The sequence below is a fragment of the Canis lupus genome, chromosome 5, assembly GCF_011100685.1.
Source record: "Canis lupus familiaris isolate Mischka breed German Shepherd chromosome 5, alternate assembly UU_Cfam_GSD_1.0, whole genome shotgun sequence".
Classification (NCBI taxonomy): Eukaryota; Metazoa; Chordata; class Mammalia; order Carnivora; family Canidae; genus Canis; species Canis lupus.
In genome coordinates, this window is record NC_049226.1 from 76,296,096 (window position 1) to 76,319,993 (window position 23,898).

Here is a 23,898-nt window from a genome sequence, read left to right on the forward strand (position 1 = left end):
AGCCTGAAGTGGGGCTCAATCCCACATCCCTGAGATCATGGCCTAAGCTGAATTCAAGAGTCAGATGCTTCACCAATTGAGCCACCCAGGTGCTCCTCACTTAGGTTTTGTTTCTTTTTTAAGATTTATTTATTTATGTATTTATTTTATTATTTTAAAGACTTCATTCATTCATTCATTCATTCATTTGATATACAGAGAGGGAGAGGGAGAAGAAGCAGGCTTCCCACTGAGCAGAGAGTCAGACTTAGGGCTTGATCCTAGGATCCTGGGATTATGACTTGAGCTGAAGGCAGACGCTTAACTTTCTGAGCTACCTAGGTACCCCAAGATTTATTTATGTATTTGAGAGAGAGAGAGAAAACATGGTGTGCACATGGAGGGAGGACACCACACAGGGAGGGACACTGGGGAGGGAGAGAGAAAATCTCAAGCAGACTCCCTTCTAAGTGTGGAGCCCAAGAGATCACGACCTGAGCTGAAATCAAGAGCCTGACACTCAACCGACTAAGCCACCTAGGTGCCCTTCATTTAGTTCTTTTTTTTTTTTTAATGATTTTATTTATTTATTCATGAGAGACACAGAGAGAGAGAGAGAGAGAGGCAAAGAGAGAGAGAGAGAGAGGCAGACACAGGCAGAGGGAGAAGCAGGCTCCATGCAGGGAGCCCAACGTGGGACTTGACTCCGGGTCCCCAGGATCAGGCCCTGGGCTGAAGGCAGTGCTAAACTGCCGAGCCACCTGGGCTGCCCTCACTTAGTTCTTTTAAAGGTTCATCCATATTGTCATTTGTAGCAGAAGTTCAGTCCTTGTTATGATCAAATAGTATTTCATTGTAGGGATATGTCACATTTTATTTATCCATCAATTGTTGGACATTTGGGTGGTTTCTGCTTTTTGGCTGTTAGGACTAATGCTGCCATGAATGTAAATGTACAAGGTTTTGTGCAGCATAAGGTTTTAAGATCTATATTGGGATAGCTAGCATTTATCAAGTACAGAGCATGTACTGTGCCAGCCATTGTTCTAGTGAACTGATTTTTACACTTAAGCAATTGCAGTCAAATGGAGATGTTTCAGTAAATACAGTATTATTATAAAGTATCACAAGTACTATGTAAAGATAAGCCTTGAGTACTGTGGAAGCACAAGGAAAACACGGGCGACTCACTGGGTGTGTGCATGAAGGGGTGGGTCAGAATAATCTTCTGGGATGAGCCTGTGCTAGTCCTAAAGGACAAGAAGGAATTAGAAGCAGAGGAATCTAGGCAGAGGAAGCAGCTGGTGTAGGGGTCCAGAAGTGAGAAAGTGGTGCTTGCTTAAATTTGGAGGGCTGGAGGGAATTCATGATAAAGAATTCATCATGGTGGGAGTGTTAGGATGGGGTGGGAAGGTGAGAGATGTGAGATAGACTGTAGAAGAGCCCAATGAGGTCTTTTTTTTTTTTTTAATTAATTAATTAATCTTTTTAAAAGATTTTATTTTTTTTTTATTTTTTAAATTTTATTTATTTATGATAGTCGCAGAGAGAGAGAGAGGCGCAGAGACACAGGCAGAGGGAGAAGCAGGCTCCATGCACCGGGAACCCGATGTGGGATTCGATCCCGGGTCTCCGGGATCGCGCCCTGGGCCAAAGGCAGGCGCCAAACCACTGCGCCACCCAGGGATCCCTAAAAGATTTTATTTATTCATGAGAGATAGAGAGAGAGAGAGGCAGAGACACAGGCAGAGGGAGAAGCAGGCTTCATGCAAGGAGCCTGACGTGGGACTCGATCCTGGGTCTCCAAGATCAGGCCCAGGGCTGAAGGCGGTGCTAAACCGCTGAGCAACCCGGGCTGCCCTCTTTTTTTTGTTTTTTTAAGATTATTTATTTATTTATTTATTTATTTATTATTTATTCATAGAGACACAGAGAGAGAGAGAGAGAGAAGAGGCAGAGACACAGGCAGAGGGAGAAGCAGGCTTCATGCAGGGAGCCCAACGCGGGACTCGATTCTGGTCTCCAGTATCACACCCCGGGCAGCAGGCGGCGCTAAACCACTGCACCACCGGGGCTGTCCCCAATGAGGTCTTAAATGACTTTTTAAAATATTTTATTTATTTATTCATGAGAGACACAAAGTGAGGCAGAGACATAGGCAGAAGGAGAAGCAGGCTCCCTGTGGGGAGCCTGAAGTGGGACTCAATCCTAGGACCCTGGGATCACAACCTGAAGCCAAAGGCAGACACTCAACCGCTGAGCCACTCAGGTGCCCTGAGAATAAAGTTCTTTTTTTAAAATATATATTTTTAAAGATTTTATTTATTTATTCATGAGAGACTGAGAGAGAAAGAGAGAGAGAGAGAGAGAGGCAAACAGAGACACAGGCAACGGGAGAAGCAGGGTCCATGCAGGGAGCCTGACGCGGGACTTGATCCCAGGACTCCAGGATCACACCCTGGGCCGAAAGCAGCGCTAAATCGCTGAGCCACCCAGGGATCCCCAAGAATAAAGTTCTTAATAGCCCTGTTTCTCCAACTGTAGGATGGTGGCTTTTGTGACACACTTCAGGAGTTACATGACCTTTATAAAATAAGACTACCATTGCATTAACAGTGGTGCTTGATTCTTGTTGGTCTGGAAAGTATGTAACTAATAATTTGGAAAAGACAGGCTGATGGCTAATAAAAAAATTATCAACTCCATGAGACTGTGTAAGCCTCTATACACAAATGGCAGTATCAGAACTAATGATCCCTCTCTCCTTAAAACATTGACATGACCTTCTCCTGGGCCCCCTCTTAACTTTCGACATCCTTTCCTAGTCTGTTCCTAATCAATCCATTTCTCCTATTTCTGCTTTGGCTTAGGCCCGTGTCAGTCCTTACCTGGACAGAGACACCTGTGTACCCACCAGCCTTGCTTCTCAGGACTGCTGCTGGACCCAAGGCAGGTCCTGCTGCTTGCTCACTTATGCTCTTTTAGTGGCTCCCAAAGCCCGCGGGATTAAGGACAACACCCTTAGCATGACATAAAGATCGCTTAAGGGGCACCTAGGTGCCCCTATTCTCCTTTTAAAGATACTGCTCTTGACAGGGAGCAGTTCTGAACAGTAAGTTTGTTTTCCTGCAGGCCAGAGAGGACTTTTCAGTATCTAAAAACAAAGGTTGGAAGAAGGTATGATTGGAATTTTACATTATAAAGTATGTATAAAGTGCACACATTTTGTTTCTTGGCTTTCTCTATTCTAGTTGAAGGTTTCACGCAGCAGTTAGCAAACTACTGATGTTTATTATTCTAGAAGGTATTAAAGAAATGAAGGAACTTTAGAGATGTAGGTAAATGCATGGATGATAAATCATCAAGGGAAACTACTGGAAAAATTCTTTGAGGTGTCAAAGAACACCTTGGCACATAATGGGCTGGAGGGACCCAGATTTTGCTGTGGTTCTGATGTGTCTTCCAAACAGCACACGTTCGCAGAGTACCTGTATGTACAAAGCACCTCATTGGGTGCTCTGGGAGCAATAGGATAGACCTTGCCCAGTGGCGGGGCCCCCAGCTAGTGGGAGAAGATAAATGTATACAGTTACAACTGCCACAAAGCAAGTGACAGCAGGCCTTGTGACAGAGGGATGGTGCTTTGAGAGAATGTGGAATCCCCATGGCCAACTATGGGTTAGTTTCTTAGAGGAGGGTGTGTCTTAGCATCTAAAGGTTGAGTTGAATTTCAACCGCAGAATAGGAGACAAGGAGTTTCCAGCGGAAGGAGGAGCTTAAGCACCTCTTCAGAATTGGCTTTGCTGACTTTTGAGAATGGTGAGTGCTTTGAATGGGTGTGGCCTGGGCAGGTAGAGAGGGAAGGTCAGCCTGAAAAGTTCCATCAGCATCTAAATTTGGAAGGGTCTACAGCTGAGGAGTGCCTATTTCACCATATTCAGTGGAAAACCAAGGAAGTTTTAGAGCAATGAATTGATGTCATCAGAACTCTACTTTTAGAAATTTCGTATGGGGTGGAACAGAAAAGAGAGAGGGGAGGGACCCCGGGGTGGCTCAGTGGTTGACTGCCTTCCGCTCAGGGCATGATCCAGGCGTTGCGGGATTGAGTCCCACGTTGGGCTTCTTGCATGGAGCCTGCTGTTCCCTCTGCCTGTGTTTCTGCCTCTCTCTCTGTGTCTCTCATGAACAAATAAAATCTTAAAAAAAAAAAATGGGAGGAGGGGAGAAAGATGCCCTATTTGGAGGGCATTGCTGTCGGCCAGGCCGCGGGTATGGACGGCGGAGGCCAGGATGAAAGGTGTGGAAACAAAAGGGGCTTGGCATGCCTTTGAAAAGTAGTATTTTGGGCGCAGCCCGGGTGGCTCAGCGGTTTAGTGCTGCCTTCAGCCCAGGGCGTGATCCTGGATACCCAGGATCATGTCCCGCGTCAGGCTTCCTGCATGGAGCCTGCCTCTCCCTCTGCCTGTGTCTGCCTCTGTCTCTGTCTCTCTCTCTGGTCTCATGATTAAATAAAAAAATCTTTTTAAATAGTATTTTTAGGCACACCTGAGTGGCTCAGTCAGTGAAGCATCTGCCTTTGGCTCAGGTCCTAGAATTGAGCTCCACATCGGGCTCCCTGCTCAGTGAGGATCCTGCTTGTCCTTCTCCCTCTGCTGTTCCCCTGCCTGTGCGCGCGCTCTCTCTCACTCTCTCTTTCACTCATTTCCTCTATTAAATAAAATCTTAAAAAAAGAAAAATAGAATTTTTTATTATAAAATCATGTGAATATGTAAATAATATAAAAAATGTAGGTTCATGTAGATGAATAAAACAAAAACCCCATAGGAACAACTACCATCTAAACATTCTGATAGAGTTGAGGGGCCATTTCTGGATTTTCTCTTCTGTTCCATTGATCTATATGTCTGTTTTTGTGCCAGTACCACATTGTCTTGATGACCACAGCTTTGTAGTACAACCTGAAATCCAGCATTGTGATGCCCCCAGCTCTGGTTTTCTTTTTTAATATTCCCCTGGCTATTCGGGGTCTTTTCTGATTCCACACAAATCTTAAGATGATTTGTTCCAACTCTCTGAAGAAAGCCCATGGTATTTTGATAGGAATTGCATTAAATTTGTACCTTTTTGATAGGAATTGCATTAAATTTGTACCTTGCCCTGGGTAGCATTGACATTTTCACAATATTAATTCTTCCAATCCATGAGCATGGAATATTTTTCCATCTCCTTGTGTCTTCCTCAATTTCTTTCAGAAGTGTTCTGTATTTTTTAGGGTATAGATCCTTTACCTCTTTGGTTAGGTTTATTCCTAGGTATCTTATGCTTTTGGGTGCAATTGTAAATGGGATTGATTCCTTAATTTCTCTTTTTTCAGTCTCATTGTTAGTGTATAGAAATGCCACTGATTTCTGGGCATTGATTTTGTATCCTGCCACACTGCCTAATTCCTGTATGAGTTGTAGCAATCTTGAGGTGAAGTCTTTTGGGTTTTCTATGTACAGTATCATGTCATCTGCAAAGAGGGAGAGTTTGACTTCTTCTTTGCCAATTTGAATGCCTTTTATTTCTTTTTGTTGACTGATTGCCAAGGCTAGGACTTCTAGCACTATGTTGAATAGCAGTGATGAGAGTGGACATCCCTGTCTTGTTCCTGATCTTAGGGGAAAGGCTCCCAGTGTTTCCCCATTGAGAATGATATTTGCTGTGGGCTTTTTGTAGATGGCTTTTAAGATGCTAAGGAATGTTCCCTCTATCCCTACACTCTGAAGAGTTTTGATCAGGAATGGATGCTGTATTTTGTCAAACTGTATGGTCAATTAATATTCGACAAAGCAGGAAAGACTATCCACTAGAAAAAAGACAGTCTCTTCAATAAATGGTCCTGGGAAAATTGGACAGCCACACGCAGAAGAATGAAACTAGACCATTCTCTTACACCATACACAAAGATAAACTCAAAATGGATGAATGATCTAAATGTGAGACAAGAATCCATCAAAATCCTAGAGGAGAACACGGCAACACCCTTTTTGAACTTGGCCACAGCAACTTCTTGCAAGATACATCCATGAAGGCAAGGGAAACAAAAGCAAAAATGAATTATTGGGACTTAATTAAGATAAAAAGCTTCTGCACAGCAAAAACAAAACAAAACAAACAAACAAACAAAAACAAAAACAGTCAACAAAACTAAAAGACAACCTACAGAATGGGAGAAGATATTTGCAAATGACCTATCAGATAAAGGGCTAGTATCCAAGATCTATAAAGAACTTATTAAACTCAACAGCAAAGAAACAAACAATCCAATCATGAAATGGGCAAAAGACAGGAACAGGAATTTCAGAGGAAGACATAGACATGGCCAACAAGCACATGAGAAAATGTCCGCATCACTTGCCATCATGGAAATATGAAAACCATAATGAGATACCACCTCACACCAGTGACAATGGGGAAAATTAACAAGACAGGAAATAAAAAATGTTGGAGAGGATGTGGAGAAAGGCAAACCCTCTTGCACTGCTGGTAGGAACAGCCACTCTGGAAAACCGTGTGGAGGTTCCTCAAAGAGTTAAAAACAGAACTGCCCTATGACCCAACAATTGCACTGCTGGGGATTTACCCCCAAAGACACAGATGCAGTGAAACGCTGGGACACCTGCACCCCAGTGTTTATAGCAACAATGTCCACAATAGCCAAACTGTGGAAGGAGCCTCAGTGTCCATCGAAAGATGAATGGATAGAGAAGCTGTGGTCTATGTATACAATGGAATATTACTCAGCCATTAGAAACAACAAATACCCACCATTTGCTTTGACGTCGATGGAACTGGAGGGTATTATGCTGAGTGAAATAAGTCAATTGGAGAAGGACAAACATTATATGGTCTCATTCATTTGGGGAATTTAAAAAATAATGAAAGGGAATAAAGGGGAAAGGAGAGAAAATGAGTGAAAATATCAGAAAGGGTGACAGAGCATGAAAGACTCCTAACTCTGGGAAACAAACAAGGGGTAGTAGAAAGGGAGGTGGGCGGGGGTTTGGGGTGACTGGGTGACGGGCACTGAGGGGGATGAGCACTGGGTGATATGCTATATGTTGACAAATTGAACTCCAATAAAAAAAAAGAAAAGTTGGAAAAGAAAAAAAAAATTCTGATATACCAGATGCCTGGGTGTCTCAGTGGTTGGGCATCTGACTCTGGCTGGGGTCCTGGTCCCAGAGTCCCACATCAGGCTGCCTTGAGGAGCCTGCTTCTCCCTCTGCCTGTGTCTCTGCCTCTCTGTGTCTCTCATGAATGAATACATTAAAAAAATAAATAAACATTCTGGTATACTGTCTTCAGTGTTTTTTTTTGTTTTGTTTTGTTTTGTTTTTGATTAAGTAGCTGATTTAAGTTTCAGTTCATAGCATGGTATAAAATACCACTTTCCTTTATTCCTTTAAGCTGTCTTTAGTCTGGCCCAAGCCCCTTCCTGCTGGCTGCTGGGAAATTCTCTCACAGCCATCACTGGGCTAGCTCCCAATCTTACAGTGGGATCATGTGGCTCCCGTGGCTCTTAACCCCCTGACACCCAGACTTAGAATCTCCTGCCACTCCCTGCCTGGTGCCCTGAGATACGGAGGCCTCCCAGGGGACTCCTGTCTCCTGCAGAGCACCCACATTCACTCTGGTTAGGTGTCGTTCTCTTCCTCTGCTTTCCCTCTCTCTATCCCCCCCCCCCTTTTTAAAATATTTTATTTATTTATTCATGAGAGACAGAGACAGAGAGAGAGAGAGAGAGGCGCAGAGATAACAGGCAGAGGGAGAAGCAGGCTCCATGCAGGGAGCCCGATGTGGGACTCGATACCGGGACTGCAGGATCATGCCCTGAGCAAAAGGCAGACCCTCAACCACTGAGCCACCCCGGCGCCGCTCTATTCCTCCTTTGAGTCAGCCTGGCACAATGCTCCTTAATGTGCTACCACTATGATGTTGGCTCCTTTTTTCTGGGGTAAGAGGAGGGACACATTAGTTAGGTGTGCTTTTGTGTGTATTTAAAAAAAAAAAAAACTTCCTCTGAGGGACGCCTGGGTGGCTCAGCGATTGAGCACCTGCCTTTGGCTCAGGTCATGATCCCAGGATCCAGGATCGAGTCCCACATTGGGCTCCCTGCGAGGAGCCTGTTTCTCCCTCTGCCTGTGTCTCTGCCTCTCTCTCAGTCTGTGTCTCTCATGAATGAATAAATAAATAAATCTTAAAAAAAATACTTCCTCTTATAAGGTGATATGGTGAGTTATGATACTCTATTTGCAATTCTGGCTCTTGTGTTTTTCCATGTCATTTTTATTTTTTATTTTATTTTATTTTTTAAAATTTTTATTTATTTATGGTAGTCAAACAGAGAGTGAGAGAGGCAGAGACACAGGCAGAGGGAGAAGCAGGCTCAGTGCACCGGGAGCCCGATGTGGGACTCGATCCCGGGTCTCCAGGATCGTGCCCTGGGCCAAAGGCAGGCGCCAAACCGCTGCGCCACCCAGGGATCCCTCCATGTCATTTTTAAACGCTTTGAGAATATTGTTGTGTAAATATGCACAGTTTACTTGTAGAGAACATGAAATAAGCATCTCAGTGTATAGAAGTTTTTCTGTGTTTTGGATGGATTCTGGGGGTGGAATTTTTGAGCCAAAGGGCATGACTTTTATTACCATTATCACCAGGTCACTCTTTGTTATCATACCAACTTAGTGGCTTGAAACAATACCCATTTATTTGCTCACAGTTTGGTAGGTCAGAAGTCCAGGTGCCGCATGGCTCATTTCTCTGTTTAGAGTCTCCTAAGCTGAAATCCAGGTGTCAGTTGGCTGGGTTCTCATCTGGAAGCTCAGTTGCCTAAGGAAGAATCTGCTAGAGGCTCATTCAGGTTGTTGGCAGAATTCAGTTCCTGGGGGTTATAATACTGAGGTGCATCCCTGTTTTCTTTTCTTTTCTTTTCTTTTCTTTTCTTTTCTTTTCTTTTCTTTTCTTTTCTTTTCTTTTCTTTTCTTCTTTTTTCTCTTCTATTCTATTCCCTTCCCCTTCCTTCCTTCCTTCCTTCCTTCCTTCCTTCCTTCCTTCCTTCCTTCCTTCCCCTTCTCCCCCCTCCCCCCTTCCCTCTGACTCCCTTCTTTCTTCTTTCCTTCCTTTCATTTTTGAAGCAAGCTGTACTCCCAACATGGGGCTCAAACTCATGACCCAGAGATCAAGAGTCACATGCTCTACCAATTGAACCAGAGCCAGGTGTCTCTCTCTCTCTCTTTTTTTTTTTTTTAGTTTGTTTATTTAAAATAGGCTTGATGTCTTTTATTATTTAAAAATTTTATTTATTAATTTTTTTAGTGATCTCTACATACAGCATGGGGCTCAAACTTAACAACCCCAAGATCAAGAGTTACAGGTGGTTTCGGCTGAGCTAGAGAAGTGCCCCATCCCTTTCCTTTTTCTTTTTTTTTTTTTTAAGGATTTATTTTATTTGTTTATTTGAGAGAGAGAAAGGGAGGGAAGGAGAGAGTGCACCTGAGAGCAAGGGTTGGGGGGTAGGGGCAGAGGCACGCTCAGCATGGATCCCACAGGGATCCCATGGATCCAACAATCCTGAGATCATGACCTGAGCTGAAATCAAGAGACGTCCAACTGACTGAGCCACCCAGGCACCCCAAGGTCCCTGTTTTCTTGCTGATTATTATTTAGGGGTCAGTCACTGTTGGCTCCTAGAGGCCACTTTTAGGGCCCTGCCATGTGGTTTCACCTTCTCCATAGCCAGCAACAACCTTTCTCACATTAAAGGCCTCACCCTTAGTATCTCTGACTGCCCTTCTCTATGACCTCAAGATTTATTTTTTTAAATTGTTTTAATTAATTAATTAATTATTTATTTATTTATGATAGTCACACAGAGAGAGAGAGAGAGAGAGTGAGAGAGAGAGGCAGAGACGTAGGCAGAGGGAGAAGCAGGCTCCATGCACCGGGAGCCCGACGTGGGATTCGATCCCGGGTCTCCAGGATCCTGGGCCAAAGGCAGGCGCCAAACCACTGCCCCCCCCCCCCCCCCCCCCCGGGATCCCTGACCTCAAGATTTAAAGGGCTGATGGGATCATATTTCTCTGTCTCCCCACAACCATCAAGAACTTTTCATCATCTCAAACAGAAACTCCGTGCTTATTAATTGGTAACTCCTTATTCCCCACTCCCTGCCCCCTCAGCCACCTGTATTCTTCTTTCTGGTTTTATGAATTTACCTATTTTCAGTACCTCATGTAAGTGGAATCATGCAGTATTTGTTCTTTTGTGCCTGACTTGTTTCATTTAGCATAACATTTTCAAGGTTCATCCATATCCTAGTGTGTAGGCCGTTGTGTGTGTGTATACCACGTTTTGTTTATCCATTCACCTGCTGATGGCCCTTGGGTTGTTTCAGGTCTCTATCTTAAGGTCACCTGACTTGGGACCTTAATCACATCTGCTAAAACCCTTCAAAGCAGCATCTAGATTACTGTTTGAACAACAGGGAGAGAGAGTGTGAGTGTGTGTGTATGTGTGTGTGTGTATGTGTGTGTGTGTGTGTGTGTGTGTGTGTACCAATGGCTGAGAGTGCTGGGACCACCTTCGGGTTCTGCCTACACATGCCCTTTAGTAAGATTGTAGTACTTCTATTTTTTTTTTAAATTTATTTATTTATCCATGAGAGACACAGACAGATGCAGAGAGAGAGGCAGAGACACAGGCAGTGGGAGAAGCAGGCTCCATGCAGGGAGCCCGATGTGGGACTCGATCCTGGGTCTCCAGGATCACGCCCTGCTGAAGGCAGCGCTAAACCGCTGAGCCACCGGGGTTGCCCATGAGGATTGTAGTACTTCTAATTGGAGGTACCATCTTGCCTTCTTTCATACGTTTATGTATAAGTTGTTCAGAAGAGTGTGGAAATCGCATCTGCTGTCACTGCCTCCCTTTCCAGCTGGGCTCTTCTCCGCTCACAACTCTAGTGGGATGGAGGATGCATGACAATCGCTTTCTATAGTCCAGTCAGAGTGCTCTGGCTTTTTGTCCCCCATATAGTACCTGTGACTTATTTCTTGAGGGTGTGTGAGAGTGAGCAATAATGTCCTGACAGCACAGCAGGATTTGGACTTGTCCATATAAGAGAATTTAGGGCTGTAACTGCCATGATGAAAGTCAGCCTCATGCTTCAGCCTGAGTGCAGATTCATTTGATTCATTCTGGTCTTTAGGCATTTGGACATTGGATCCTGAAAAGATGGTGCTCTCTAGGAACTGAGAGACCTGGGAAATGGAAATCATTAGAATGTGCTAGAAATCTCAGATTAAACGGGAGATGATCATCTCTATAACAAGACTATGACCATGGATTCAGCATGGGTGGTGGTTGAATATCACCACTTTCCTTGCTTGGAGAAGGGGTCCATGCCCTTTGGAAAGGTGTGCAGGTGGGGTGGAGTGGAATGATATGTATGTGTTTGTGTGTGTGATGTCCCATGTTAGGGTTTGCTTGGAAGCGGCTCTCAGTAGCTCTGTTAGCTCTCAGCTAGTTAGATACCCTAAGGGTCCTAAGATTATGTCTTTTCAATTTAGAATATACCAGCTTGCTTGTGTGTAATCCTGGTGTCAGGGAACAGATAACAACTGCCCTATTGTGGAAGGGGAGTGTGAGATATGGATGAGGATTAGAAGGCCGGTAAAGCTTCCATTGTAAATACCTACCAGCTGGGGACTTACCCGGGCCATGGGATGGAGACCCAGAGGTGACTATCTGCCTGTCTTCCTCAACCTGAGCTGGCCTTGCTGGCAGAACTGAATATATGTTCTCTCTCATAGGCAACTGCAATGTCTGTGGACTGTCTGGGGCAGCATGCCGTGCTTTCCGGGTAAGTGAGCTTGCACTGTTTCTCTGCTGCGGTTTCTGGGAACAAATTACAAATGAAGAGATTTCTGGGAAGTTGGAAAATACTCTTTCTCTTTAAGCATTGTGGTCATAGAGTTTAGTTCTACAATCCTAATGACTTTGAGGGTATTTAGAGGGATTCTTTGCAGTTTATTTTTGTCTGTGCCCTAACATGTAAGCAATATAATTCCTTTGAAATTTTAGTGACTGGTACTTTGGTATTGTGTATGGCATGAATTCTATAGAGGGATGCTCTGTGGCATGGTATCACACAGGTAGTTATCAGGATCGAGGGCATCTGGGTTCTAGTTTGGCAATGCCATGAATTATGAGTCCCAGGACATTTATCCAGTCAGTCTCCCTGGACTTTGGTTTTCTCATGAAGGAATTTGATTTCATTATGAAGAAATTGAACTACATAATTTCTGTAGTGTTTTCTGGCCAAGCATCTTTAAGATTCTGGCAACTAGGTGCCATTTGCTAAATCACTCCAGTACCAGTGTGATGTCACTTAATGGTCAGAGGCACCCCTCTCTTTTCATATTCACTACCTCTCTAAATTTGCTATATTTTCATTAACCTAGTTGTTTATGAATTTACTTAAAAATTCTTTTTAAAGATTTTATTTTTAATAATCTCTACACCCAAGGGGCTTGAACTCACAACCCCAAGATCAAGAGTCAAATGCTCTACTGACAGCCAGCTAGGCGCCCCAGAACTCATTTATAAATTAAGGAATTATTTTCTATTTCATTATTTTATTTTGAAATAATAATTTACCTTAAAAAACATAGCAAACATTTAAATAATTCAAAAGGCTATATATTGAGAAGTAAGTTTTTCTCCTTCTGTTGGCCCACCTTCCCCCGAGATTGTTACCGATACCATTTTCTTATGTCACTCTGGATGCATAGGTAAGTAACAATTGATAATGTCTCTTTACTGTCCTCTGCATTCAGTTAAAAAAAAAAAAAACAGCTTTATTGAGATACAATTCACAGACCCGTTTAAAGTGTGCGGGTCTATATATAGTTGAAAAAGTCAGTATAGCGTTACAAGGATTATATTGTCAGACTGCAGAATCCTACCTCACCTTTCCCCCTCGCCTGATTCCACTCACTAGAAGCAACTCATTGAGACTCTTTTAACTGTTTCTTTGAGGTTGCCTCTGTTTTTCCAAATAGTATATATATATTTGGTATCTTGAATCATCCATCATAGATGTAACAAATTGACTTCTTAAAACAGATGAGGATCTAGCACTTTTACTTTCCTTTATGAGTCCCTTACATGACCTTCCCCTCTCCTTCTAATATGGTCATATAATAATTGCTGGGTTGAATCCGTATTTGGGGTTCTTAGACTAATTTTAAGAGGTCCTATACCAATCTGATTCTGGACTTTGTATGTGACCTATTTTTTGTCTTTGGAAGCTTTAAAATGCTATCTTTATCTCTAGTGTTACTTTTACATCCAGGTGTGTGAAGTTTTTTACTGTGATTGCTTTGGTGTATGTCTTTTTTTCATTCATTGTGCTGGGCACTTGGAGGACCCCCCTCCTTTTTTTTTACATCATTTTTTTTATCTAAACAAATAGAGACATAACATGTACTTGGCATCATGTAGCCATATTAACAACCCATGAAATACTCAGTTGCTAAGGAATAACTTTGTCTCAAATGTTAGACTTTTCTGCATTCACTGATGTGGATATTGTCATTTGTAGCATCTGAGGTGGGAATGGGGATCACTTCACTGGAAATCAGGCAAACATTCCTGCTTGGCTGTGTTCTTAGATACGTAGATTATCCATTTGATTTCTCAACATGATCTTGAAGGTACTCCATTTCATTTTCTTACATTGAACTTGAAAATATATGAAGTCTGTACTTAAGTGAACAGCATGAGCAAATTTACAAGAATATATGCCCGTGTAATCCCTATTCAGGTTAAGATTCAGAGGAGTTTTTAGCGCTGTTGGAAGGCCCTTTCAGTCTGGAAGCCCGTGTCTTCCAGCTTGGAGAAATCTTCCTGCCCTGTGTCTTTCGTCATTCCCCCCTCTATGCCATGTTCTCTTAGTCAGTGTTGGATATCCTGTGGGGATTCTCTGTTGGTCCTTCTTGTTTTGCATTCTGGGAGTTGCCCTCAGCTTTAACTTCTCACTGTTCTATCAGATTTCTTTATTTCAGTTATGCTTTTCATTTCCAGGAGCTCTCTCCTGTTCTCTGTCCTTTACCTTGTCTTCTGTAACCTGACAATGGTTACTGTAGGTTTCTTTTCTCTGTATTACCTCTTTGTTCTTTTTTCTCTCGATCATGTTGTTGCCTGTCTCTCATGTTTCCTCTAGTGACTGGTACTCACTGGCTCCCCATGACTATCAAAGAGTGATCAGTTTACATGTGCGATTGTGGGTTTTGCCAGAGAGAGGTCAGGTGGGATCTCTTTTTTTGGGAGGGCATCCAGATGTTGTTATCTCCCAGGTTCTGTGTTGTTAACTTGTTTACCTTTCTTTTTTTTTCTTGGGCTGGTCATTTTCCCCTGAGAAGAATCCTCTTGTCACTAGTTGTCTGAAGAGGAAAGGTCAGTGTTGTGCATGCTGAGTAGGGAAGAGGCCTGATGGTCTCACACTCCACCTCGGGCCCTGTTTTGAGCACAGCTCCTCATACTCACATGCTGCTGTGCCTCTTGTACCAGGCCTGGGGCTCTTCTCAAGTAGTTTCTCTAAAGCACATCGCCCCCCTCCCGCCAGGTGATGGAGAAGTGGTCACTCAACTCTGTGGGGTGTGCATGAACTGCCTTCCTTGGTGCTCTTTCAAGCCTGTCTTGTTCTGTTCTGCTTTTGGCTCTCTAGCCTTCTCTGTTCCCCTTGCCCGTAGGCTGAAGCCTCCAGCTCCTGGGCTGGGGTGGGTTCCACAGGGTGAATCAGCTTGCCTCTCATTCTTTTCCCCTCTGTGGGCATTCAGGTGTTTGCATTCTTTCCATCCGTTACCATTTGTTCATGCACTCTTCACTTCCTCTCTTTTTTTGCCTTTGTGAGTTTCTGTCTTACATTTTTACTTACTTCAGTGGGTCTTCAGGAGGGAATGTATGTTCAATCAGGCATGTTTATCCTGAAGTGCTCACTTTCTGTGGCTCTATGTTCACTCTGTAATGCCTCTGACCTCCCCTGATGATCACACACCCTCTCTCTGTAGCTGTCTATAGCTCTATAACCTTTCTCTGTTGTTGATACTAACGGGAAGATGCCATTGTTCTTGCTGCAGGAACAGGTGATGCCTTCAGAGGAGGTCAGAGATTCTAGATCTTTGTTCTGCACGAGAAGTTCCAGAAGTTTTGTGAATTTGTGTCTTGCCTGTGTTTCCCTGCTTCCCCCCAACCCTCTCTTGTGGGGTTTCTGCTAGAGTTCCATGTGCCATTTTAATGTGCATTTCTTATCTCTTCTGAGCAGAGAGATTAATCTTTTTCTTTATCATTGAGCCCACCCATCCTCATTGATACCGAGGGGCTTGGAGTGTTCTCTAACGACAGCTAATGGCTACTGAGATGTTGATTGACACACCAAGGATTTTTCACTTAAAGGGAAAATAGGTGAACATAGGACCCTGTTTTCAGAGCCTTTATATTGATTGGCACCTTGAACATTATCAGTGCTTAATATGTCATTTTCATTATTATTTTACTGGTTATTATTTCCTTCTTGATAGACTTAATTGCTTACAGCAGGTAGTCTAGTTGCAAGGGAGTTTGAGATTTTCTCTAGGATAATGGGCTAAGGGGTGAGTGATGTGTGTAACACACATTTATTGAATGCAAAGGACTGTGCCTAGTGAGGAGAGATTGGAGACACGATCCACACTTCGCTCAGTCTGTTCAGGACTGAAGCCTTCCCATCAGTAGTTTTACTACAGAGATAAATGCTACAGTCAGATGCATACTGCGCCATGGGAGTAGTGTGGCAATAGGGACCAACCCTAGCTGGGCAATTGATGGGAAAAGACAGACAGACTTGGAGCTGAATCCAGTGGGTAGATGTCAGACTTCCAAGGATCCAGTGGGAAAGGCCATCTCTAGTGACAGGCTCTCACAGGGACGTGGCTTCCGCTTGCTTAACAATCACCTTGACTTCCTCTTGTCACTCGTATGCCTTTCAGAGTTGATAAATGTCATACACATCTGGGATTTTTTTGAGCATGTTTACAAACCAGATGTAGTTCCAAGTGTACTTTTCTGTATTAATGCTAATGCTGTTATATCATTATAATATTGGTGTTGTTTTCCCAGCCGCCGATTCTTATACATCGTTAATCTAGATGCCCCTTTCGAAGGTCACCGAAAGATCTCTCGCCAGAGCAAATGGGACATTGGAGCTGTGCAGTGGAATCCTCATGACAGCTTCGCACACTATTTTGCAGCTTCGGTGAGCTCATTTTAGGAGTACAGTAAAAGGCTTTTAAAAGTGTGAGCTGGAGCTGGTTAGATCTATGTTCTATGTAGACTAGAAAATGTAAACCTCATTTCTTAGGCAGAAAAGAAATGTGGATGATTCTCAAAGGAAGATTGAAGCAAATTACAGACATATATGTACACATCCACACGTGTGTTTCTAGATGTGAGCAGAATTGTTGGCATCCATGGTGTCAGTTCTTACGTTTCTGAGACTTTGAGAGAGGAATGAGTAGATACCTCCATTTTGTGTGTGCGATACAACCTGGCAGGTAGATAACTGTCCAGTGACTCTGACCTTCATTGCTTTCAGAGGGATCAGGAGTCTCCACGTACCCATCCACTCAGAGGAAAGGATTCTGTCTTGATTGGGATTTATTAGATCAGCTAACTTCCTGAGATTTTATGTGCTTGTTTGTTTGTTTATTTATTTTAAAAAAATATTTATTTATTCATGAGAGACACAGAAGAGAGAGAGGCAGAGACATAGGCAGAGGGAGAAGCAGGCTCCTCACAGTGAGCCTGATGCGGGATTCAATCCTGGATCCGGGGATCACGACCTGAGCTGAAGGCAGGCGTCCCTTATGTGCCTGTTTAGATGTGAATAATTAGGTTTTCCAAGGGATTCATGTCTAAAAAAGGATCTGGGCTAGATCATCTCATATGTTTCACCAGATTCTTTATCAGCATTCTGTTCTTCTAGAACAATTAGAGATCTAAACGTTTGGCTCCTTTTGCACTGGGCCAGGAGGACAGTATTTAAAAGGAACCCTTCTTATCATCCAGGAGATGCAACCATTCGCGATGCTTTCTGGGTCTGTTCTTATCAGAAATGACAGTCTGTGAGAGGAAAGCATCTGAGGAGAAGGAAAGAAGAGCAACGTTGTCAGCTTTAGAAGGAACAAAAAGCTGCTCTTCCCCGTCATTTCCAAAATAGAATCTGACTGTCTGACTCTCACCTTAGACGTCTGAGGTGGAACTGGTTTAGGGAACTGTTCTGAAGGAGAGGGCAGGGCCAGTCTACTGCTTTCCCATTCCTGATCCCTTTCCCATGTGTTAGGAAGAATGCTCTTTCTGTTGGCTTATGCCTAGAGGACCTTTAATCCCTTCACCCTCAGCCCCTGATCATTTGTTTTTTCTGTTTGTTTGTTTGGCTTTTAAAATTTTTTTATATTTTAAGATTTTATTTACTTATTCATGAGAGACACAGAGAGAGGCAGAGAAAAGGAGGCAGGGACAGGAGAAGCAGGCTCCATGCAAGGAGCTCGATATGACGCTCGATCCTGGGACTCCAGGATCATGCTCTGAGCCGCAGGCAGACGTTCTACTGCTGAGCCACTCAGGCATCCCAGCCGCTGATCATTTGGTCCAGGATTCCTCAGCCTCGGCACTAGTGACATCTCAGGCCAGACGATTCTTTGTGGTGGGGGCTGCCCTGTGCATTGTAAGAGATAAAGCAGCATTCCTGGCCCTTGTCTACTAAGTCCCAGTAGCCTCTTTGCCCTCCCCATCATCATGACAACTGAAGATGTCTCTAGATATTGTTAAATGCCCCTGGGAAACAAAATAGTCCCTGATTGGAAACCACCGATGTAGGCTGACCAGTCAGTACTTGGCTCGAGTGGATTAACACTGCATTTGTTTATGAGTGGTGAGATAGCTTTTCTTACTTTTTTTTTTTTGGACAATTTCTTTTCTTTCTTTTTTTTTTTCCAATTTTTGTGAGTCATTTTAAAGTGGACAATTTAATGTCATTTACTACATTCACAATGTTATACAACCACGTGCCTCTCTGCTTCCCAAACATTTCCATCACTCCAAAGTAAAACCCCTTACCACTAAGCAGTTTCTGTCTCTTCCCCATCCCCACAGCCCCCCTCAACCACTAGTCTGTGTTCTGTCTCTGTGGATTGATCTGTTCTGGATATTTCATATAAATGGAACCATACGATTTGTGCCTATTTTCTCTGTCTTCTTTATGTTGTAGCATGTATCAGTGCTTTACTCCTTTTACAGCTGAATACTATTCCATTGTGTGGCTGTAACACATTTTGTTATTTATTTATTTATTCATTCATTCATTCATTCATTCATTCATGAGAGAGAGATAGAGAGAGGCAGAGACACAGGCAGAGGGAGAAGCAGGCTCCATGTAGGGAGCCAGACGTGGGACTCGATCCCGGGACCTCAGGATCAGGCCCTGGGCTGAAGGCAGGCGCTAAACCACTGAGCCACCCGGGCTGCCCTGTAACACATTTTAACTGTTCATTCACTGGCAGACATTTGGGCAGGCTGCTGTGAATATGGCTAAAATGAATACATATGTGTGTACATGGACTTTTTTGAGTACTTGTTTTCAGTTCTTTTGGGTGTATACTTAGGAGTGGAATTGCAGGGTCATATGGTAAGTCTGTGTTTCACTTTTGGAGGAACTGTCAGACTGTTTTGCACAGTAGCTGAATTGTTTTATTGTCCTACCAGCAATGTATGAGGGTTCCAGTTTCTCCTCAAGAAAATTGTTTTCTCATTTTTTCCCCTTTGATTTTTAAATTACAGCCATCCTATGGGTATAGAGTGGTATCTCACTATGGTTTTGATTTGCATTTCCCTAATGACTAATGATGTTCAGCATCTTTTCATGTGCCTGTTGGCCACTTGTAGATCTTTTTTGGAGAAATGTGTATTCCAGTCTTTTGCTCATTTTGGAATTGGGTTGTATGTCTTTTTGCTGCTGAGTTGCCAGATTTCTTTATATATTCTTGACACTAGACTCATAGCAGAGATAGGATTTTTTTCAAAGGTTTTATTTATGTATTTTAGATAAAGAGAGAGAAAGAGCCAGGCGAGGGACAAGCAGACTCTGCTGAGCATAGAGCCTGCTGCAGTGCTAGAGCTCATGACCCCAAGATCATGACCTGAACTGAAATCAAGAGTCATCCACTTAACCCACTGAGCCATCCAGGTGCCCCAGAAATATGATTTTCAAATATGTTTCTGATTCTATAGATTATCTCTTTATTGATAATGTTCTCTGATACATAGAAGTTTTGATTTTGATGAAGTTCAATTTATTGATTTTTTTTTCTTTTATTGCTCTTAGTTCGAAGGCAACCTTTTTCAGGAGACAGAGCAAGTTTTGGAGTTAGGGACATCTGAGGTCAAGTCCTAGCTTTGACACTCACTATTTTATCTTTAGTGCTCTCCCAACTCTCTGAGCCTCAGTAACGTGGCTGTAACACGTTACACATTGGTGATGACATCCAGTATGCAGTATAGTGTGAAAAGAGCAGAGGGCAGGGCTCTTAGGATTCCTAGTATGTAGATTGGCAAATACTGGAAACGGCAGGGGATATTATAAGATGAGGGGACTTTCCTTTTCATTCCTGTTCCCATTGGAAGCTGTTTTGTATCCTAACTCTTTGACCAGGAATTTAGAATTGGAAACTGATATTTCTGGATAAAAACCTCAGAACACTGTACATAGGTCTGTCTCTGAGCTAAAATGAAAGTCAGTCTGGTAATATATAGATACTAATGTATCTGTACCTATATATCAGTTCAGAAATATATTAAATAGATTGCCTATTAGTAATCAGATTATTAAAATCTTTATTCACTTTTGGTGTATTTCATAAGCTCTTGATATTTAAATATTTTGCTGGCTTGTTGTTTCTTTTAGTGAAATATAGCTTTTTCTTTCCTCCTTTCCCTATTGTAGCGTGGTTTCTTCTGGCCAGTTTTTCCTATGTCTTTTTATTTAACTCTTTAAGAAATTCATTATAGGTGGATTTCAAGGAATCTTGTATAATTTTGCCTTCTAGGATGGACACCCCTTTGGTTTTGGTTCTGTTTTCTTTCTCATGCATTTGTATTTTTAAGGCATGATGGAAAGACTCCAGGGATTTGATATGTGGGAAGGGTGAGCTAAAAACATTTAGTGTGACAGCAGCTGGAGAGATGGGTGTGTGACCTTCAGAGTTGGGAGGTGGTCCCCTAGCAGCCAGGGGACATCTCTATAACCCATCACCCATGGGCTCAGCTGTAACTGTTCAGGGTGGGCTCACTTTGAAGATAGCACTGCCCTGTAGAGTCCTGTGTACTGAGCTAAAGTGGGCTCAAGTGTTAATTGTACTTGTTTCCGACAGCTTTGTAAGTCAGTGAGTTTGTAGGCTCTTTACCGTGCAAGGCGGCTTCTGCAAGGCCTCCTCTTCTCTTCTCAGCCCTAGGCAGAATGTGGTGACAGCGTAGGTCCTGATGTGTTATTGGCTGCCTTTTTTTTCCCCTTGTTTCTTTCCAGAGTAACCAGCGGGTTGACCTTTACAAGTGGAAAGATGGCAGCGGGGAAGTTGGTACAACCTTACAAGGCCACACTCGTGTAATCAGGTAGGCACTAGCTCCCCATAGCCCCTGGCTTGTCTCACTTTGTCATAATCCCTTGAGAATAGAAATGAAGGCACCATCCTCCTTCCATGGCTTGACCTTCTGTGTTGCGTTGGTCACAGGTGGCTGTTGGGTCCTTAGCATTCACGGTTGTGATGGCTCTCACAGTGGAGATCAACTAGTATTTAGGAACAGTATTTGTGTAACCGCTAACCTCAATCCCAGGTGATACTCAGAGAGATACAGCCCAGTCTGAAGTGAAGGATTAGAGTTGATTTTTGCCATGGGACAGGGAGACACGGTTCTGCCAGAAGAATCGTTCTGCTCGCGGTGGGCAGTGCCCAGAAGTACAGACACCAGGATGCAGCCCTCTTCTCTTTTCTCCAGCAGCTGTGGGGTGCCGCACAGAGCTCCTACATCAGACTGTCATCTGGCCCTGTGATCACCTCTTGCCTGTGGCCCTGGCCTCAGGAGTGTTTCTCAAACCACCCTATCCTTGGGTCACTATTTCTGGATGAGAAGGCTTGTCCTGGGAAGTAGCAAGCGGGGAGTGAGGGATGGGGGAGGTTGACCCAGGAAGTGCTGGGAAAGGCCAGACCCCGGCCTGTGTTAACTGCGTAGGAACTGCCATTCTAGCAGGGGAGACCTCAGAGATGCTTTAAGAGATGTATGGATTTCCAGAGCCCTAGTACTTAGCACACTACTGTAGCACTCTTAGCTTTAAGAGATGTTGGTTTTACTCAAGGTACCTGTGGTTGAATCTGATTTAGAGAATGAGAAGTCAAAAATTACTTTGTGTTTTTGTTCTCTGTGTGTGTGTGTGTGTGTGTGTGTTTGAAGTTGAAATCCTCCATTTTTGTGGGGGGAGCGAGTGATAGAATAGCTGGGGATAATAGGGGGAAGGACCTGAAAGGTTTTTTTGTAGCTCAGTTAAGTCCTGTTCATTCCCAAAGAAGTTTGGAGATTGCCACCCTAAGACATGTTACAGAGGCCCATTAATGATGACTCTCTGAAGCCAATAGAAACTAAATCTGCTGATGCTTTGGAATTTGGACTCAATTTTTCTCTTCGTCGTTCTGTTTATTTCTCATGTTCCCAGCGACTTGGACTGGGCAGTGTTTGAGCCGGATCTCCTGGTTACCAGCTCTGTGGACACCTACATTTACATTTGGGATATCAAGTAAGAACAATTCAAAGGCCAAACCACCAAGTTATGGGACCAGCTGGGACCTTTGTTTTAGAGGTCTGGCATCTTAGATTTCCCCTGGATGCAGATCCTGAGATGAGGCTACATTGCAAGTCCATAGTTTAGGAGGTGACAGAAACGCTGGTGGGGGATACAGAAGAGAGACAGGACTGGGAAGGCTATATAGGTGGAGGGTGTGTTATTCACCTGGGTACCACTGTGAACAGGTGGTGTTTACTCCTACCAGGGATTGCTAGGTGCTGGCACATAACTCCTTCCTCAGAGGTGTCCTGCCTTCAAGGGCTCAGGAAGTGGGCATACCATCCACTGTCATTGGTTGAAGGCTGCCCCCTGGGACCTCACTGCCCAGCACCTCAGGCCTGTCACAGAGGTTTGCACAATAGGCTTCAGCAAGCAGGAAAATCTCTTTGGCAAAGAAACACAGGTGCTGGCATTTGGAAGTCAGACGAAAGTTTGACTGAAGTGGGGGGTTTTGATGGGTACAGACACACATCTGCTATAGCAAGCAGTGCTTTGAGACATGTCTGCTTTCCTCTTTGTGAGGCTTCTATCCCCGAACTGTTAGTGCCAGTGAGAGAGTGCCCCTGCTCAGGGTCACTGTTCGTGAAGTGAAAAGTGGAGCACTCAGCCCAGGGCCAGTCATGTCGCTAAGTTCTTAATAAAAGTCTGTTCCCTTCCCCCTTTGTAGAGTGAAGTTCCCTTTGCCATCACAATTTGAGGTCACTAACAAGAGGGTATAGTCCGTAGAGTTCCCCAAGTGGCACCTCCGTTCCCTCAGCAGACAGCGGTGGCTCTGTGATGATTTACACTGAGGGGACAGACCAGGGCAAGGGATCCGTGGCTGACTCCCCTGCATCCCGCTCAGGCTAGAGCCTCCATGGTGATGAGTCTGAGGGCAGTGCAGAGTGGGGAAGGGGCACAAAATCCGGGGGAGGTGGAAGGGAGATGCTCTTAGATAAACAAAATTCCAGGGAGCTACGGGGCAAGGTGAGAGTATTCTTTGTGTACATGAAATAATTGTTTTCATAATTTAAGGACTGGGAGACACTGAACAGGTGATTCCTTTTCAGGCTTTCTAGATTGTAAGTCTGAACTGCATTTGGTCCTGGCCCTCCTAACTCTGGGGTGACACCTGGTTCTGTCACATGACTCTTTGGTGGAGATGTTGCCCTTTGGCTTCATAGGGAGCCCAGGAGTCTTTCTCTGAGAGTCTCCCATTGTATCCAGGAGTGGGTTTTTTTTGTTTTTTTTTTTAAGATTTTATTTATTTATTCATGAGAAACAGAGAGAGAGGCAGAGACACAGGCAGAGGGAGAAGCAGGCTCCCTGCAGGGAACCCGAAACGAGACCTGATCCCCGGTCTCTAGGATCACGCCCTGGACCAAAGATGGCGCTAAACCGCTGAGCCACCTGGGCTGCCCCACGGAGTGGGGTTTTTGTTTTTTGTTTTTTGTTTTAAAGATCTTATTTATTAGAGACAGAGAGAGAGGCAGAGACACAGACAGAGGGAGAAGCAGGCTCCACACAGGGAGCCTGACATGGGACTCAATCCCGGGACTCCAGGATCATGCCCTGGGCCAAAGGCAGGCACTAAACCACTGAGCCACCCAGGGATTCCCCATCTTCACTATTTTTTAAGTGTGTGGTTCACTAAAATATATTCACATTGTTGCATGACAGATCCCCAGAACTTTCTCATCTTAAAAGAGCTGAAACCCTACTCATTACACACACAGCATCCCATTTTCTGTTTCTGTTGACTTGACTACTTTAGAGACTTCATACAAGTGGAATTGGAGTCATGCAGTATTTGTCTTTTTATGACTGACTTATCTGACTTAACCTAATAACCTCAAGGTCCATCCATGTTGGAGCATGTGACAGGATTACCTTCCATCTTAAGACTGAATAATATTCCATTGTATGTAGAGACCACATTTCGTTCATCCATTCATCTGTTGGTGGG

General features: G+C 43.8%; 1 protein-coding gene across 4 annotated transcripts in view; it reads left to right on the plus strand.

Annotated features, from left to right (window-relative positions):
- Positions 1 to 23,898, plus strand: part of WDR59 (WD repeat domain 59) — a 103,790-nt gene that overhangs the window by 14,089 nt on the left and 65,803 nt on the right. For 3 of the 4 annotated variants that reach the window (XM_038538330.1, XM_038538327.1, XM_038538328.1), the window contains exons 2-5: positions 11,836 to 11,885; positions 16,184 to 16,319; positions 20,643 to 20,728; positions 21,825 to 21,905. In XM_038538330.1, the coding sequence (XP_038394258.1) occupies positions 11,836 to 11,885; positions 16,184 to 16,319; positions 20,643 to 20,728; positions 21,825 to 21,905 (353 nt within the window). The remainder of the gene's footprint in view (positions 1 to 11,835; positions 11,886 to 16,183; positions 16,320 to 20,642; positions 20,729 to 21,824; positions 21,906 to 23,898) is intronic. The other variant, XM_038538329.1, reaches the window with a different exon arrangement.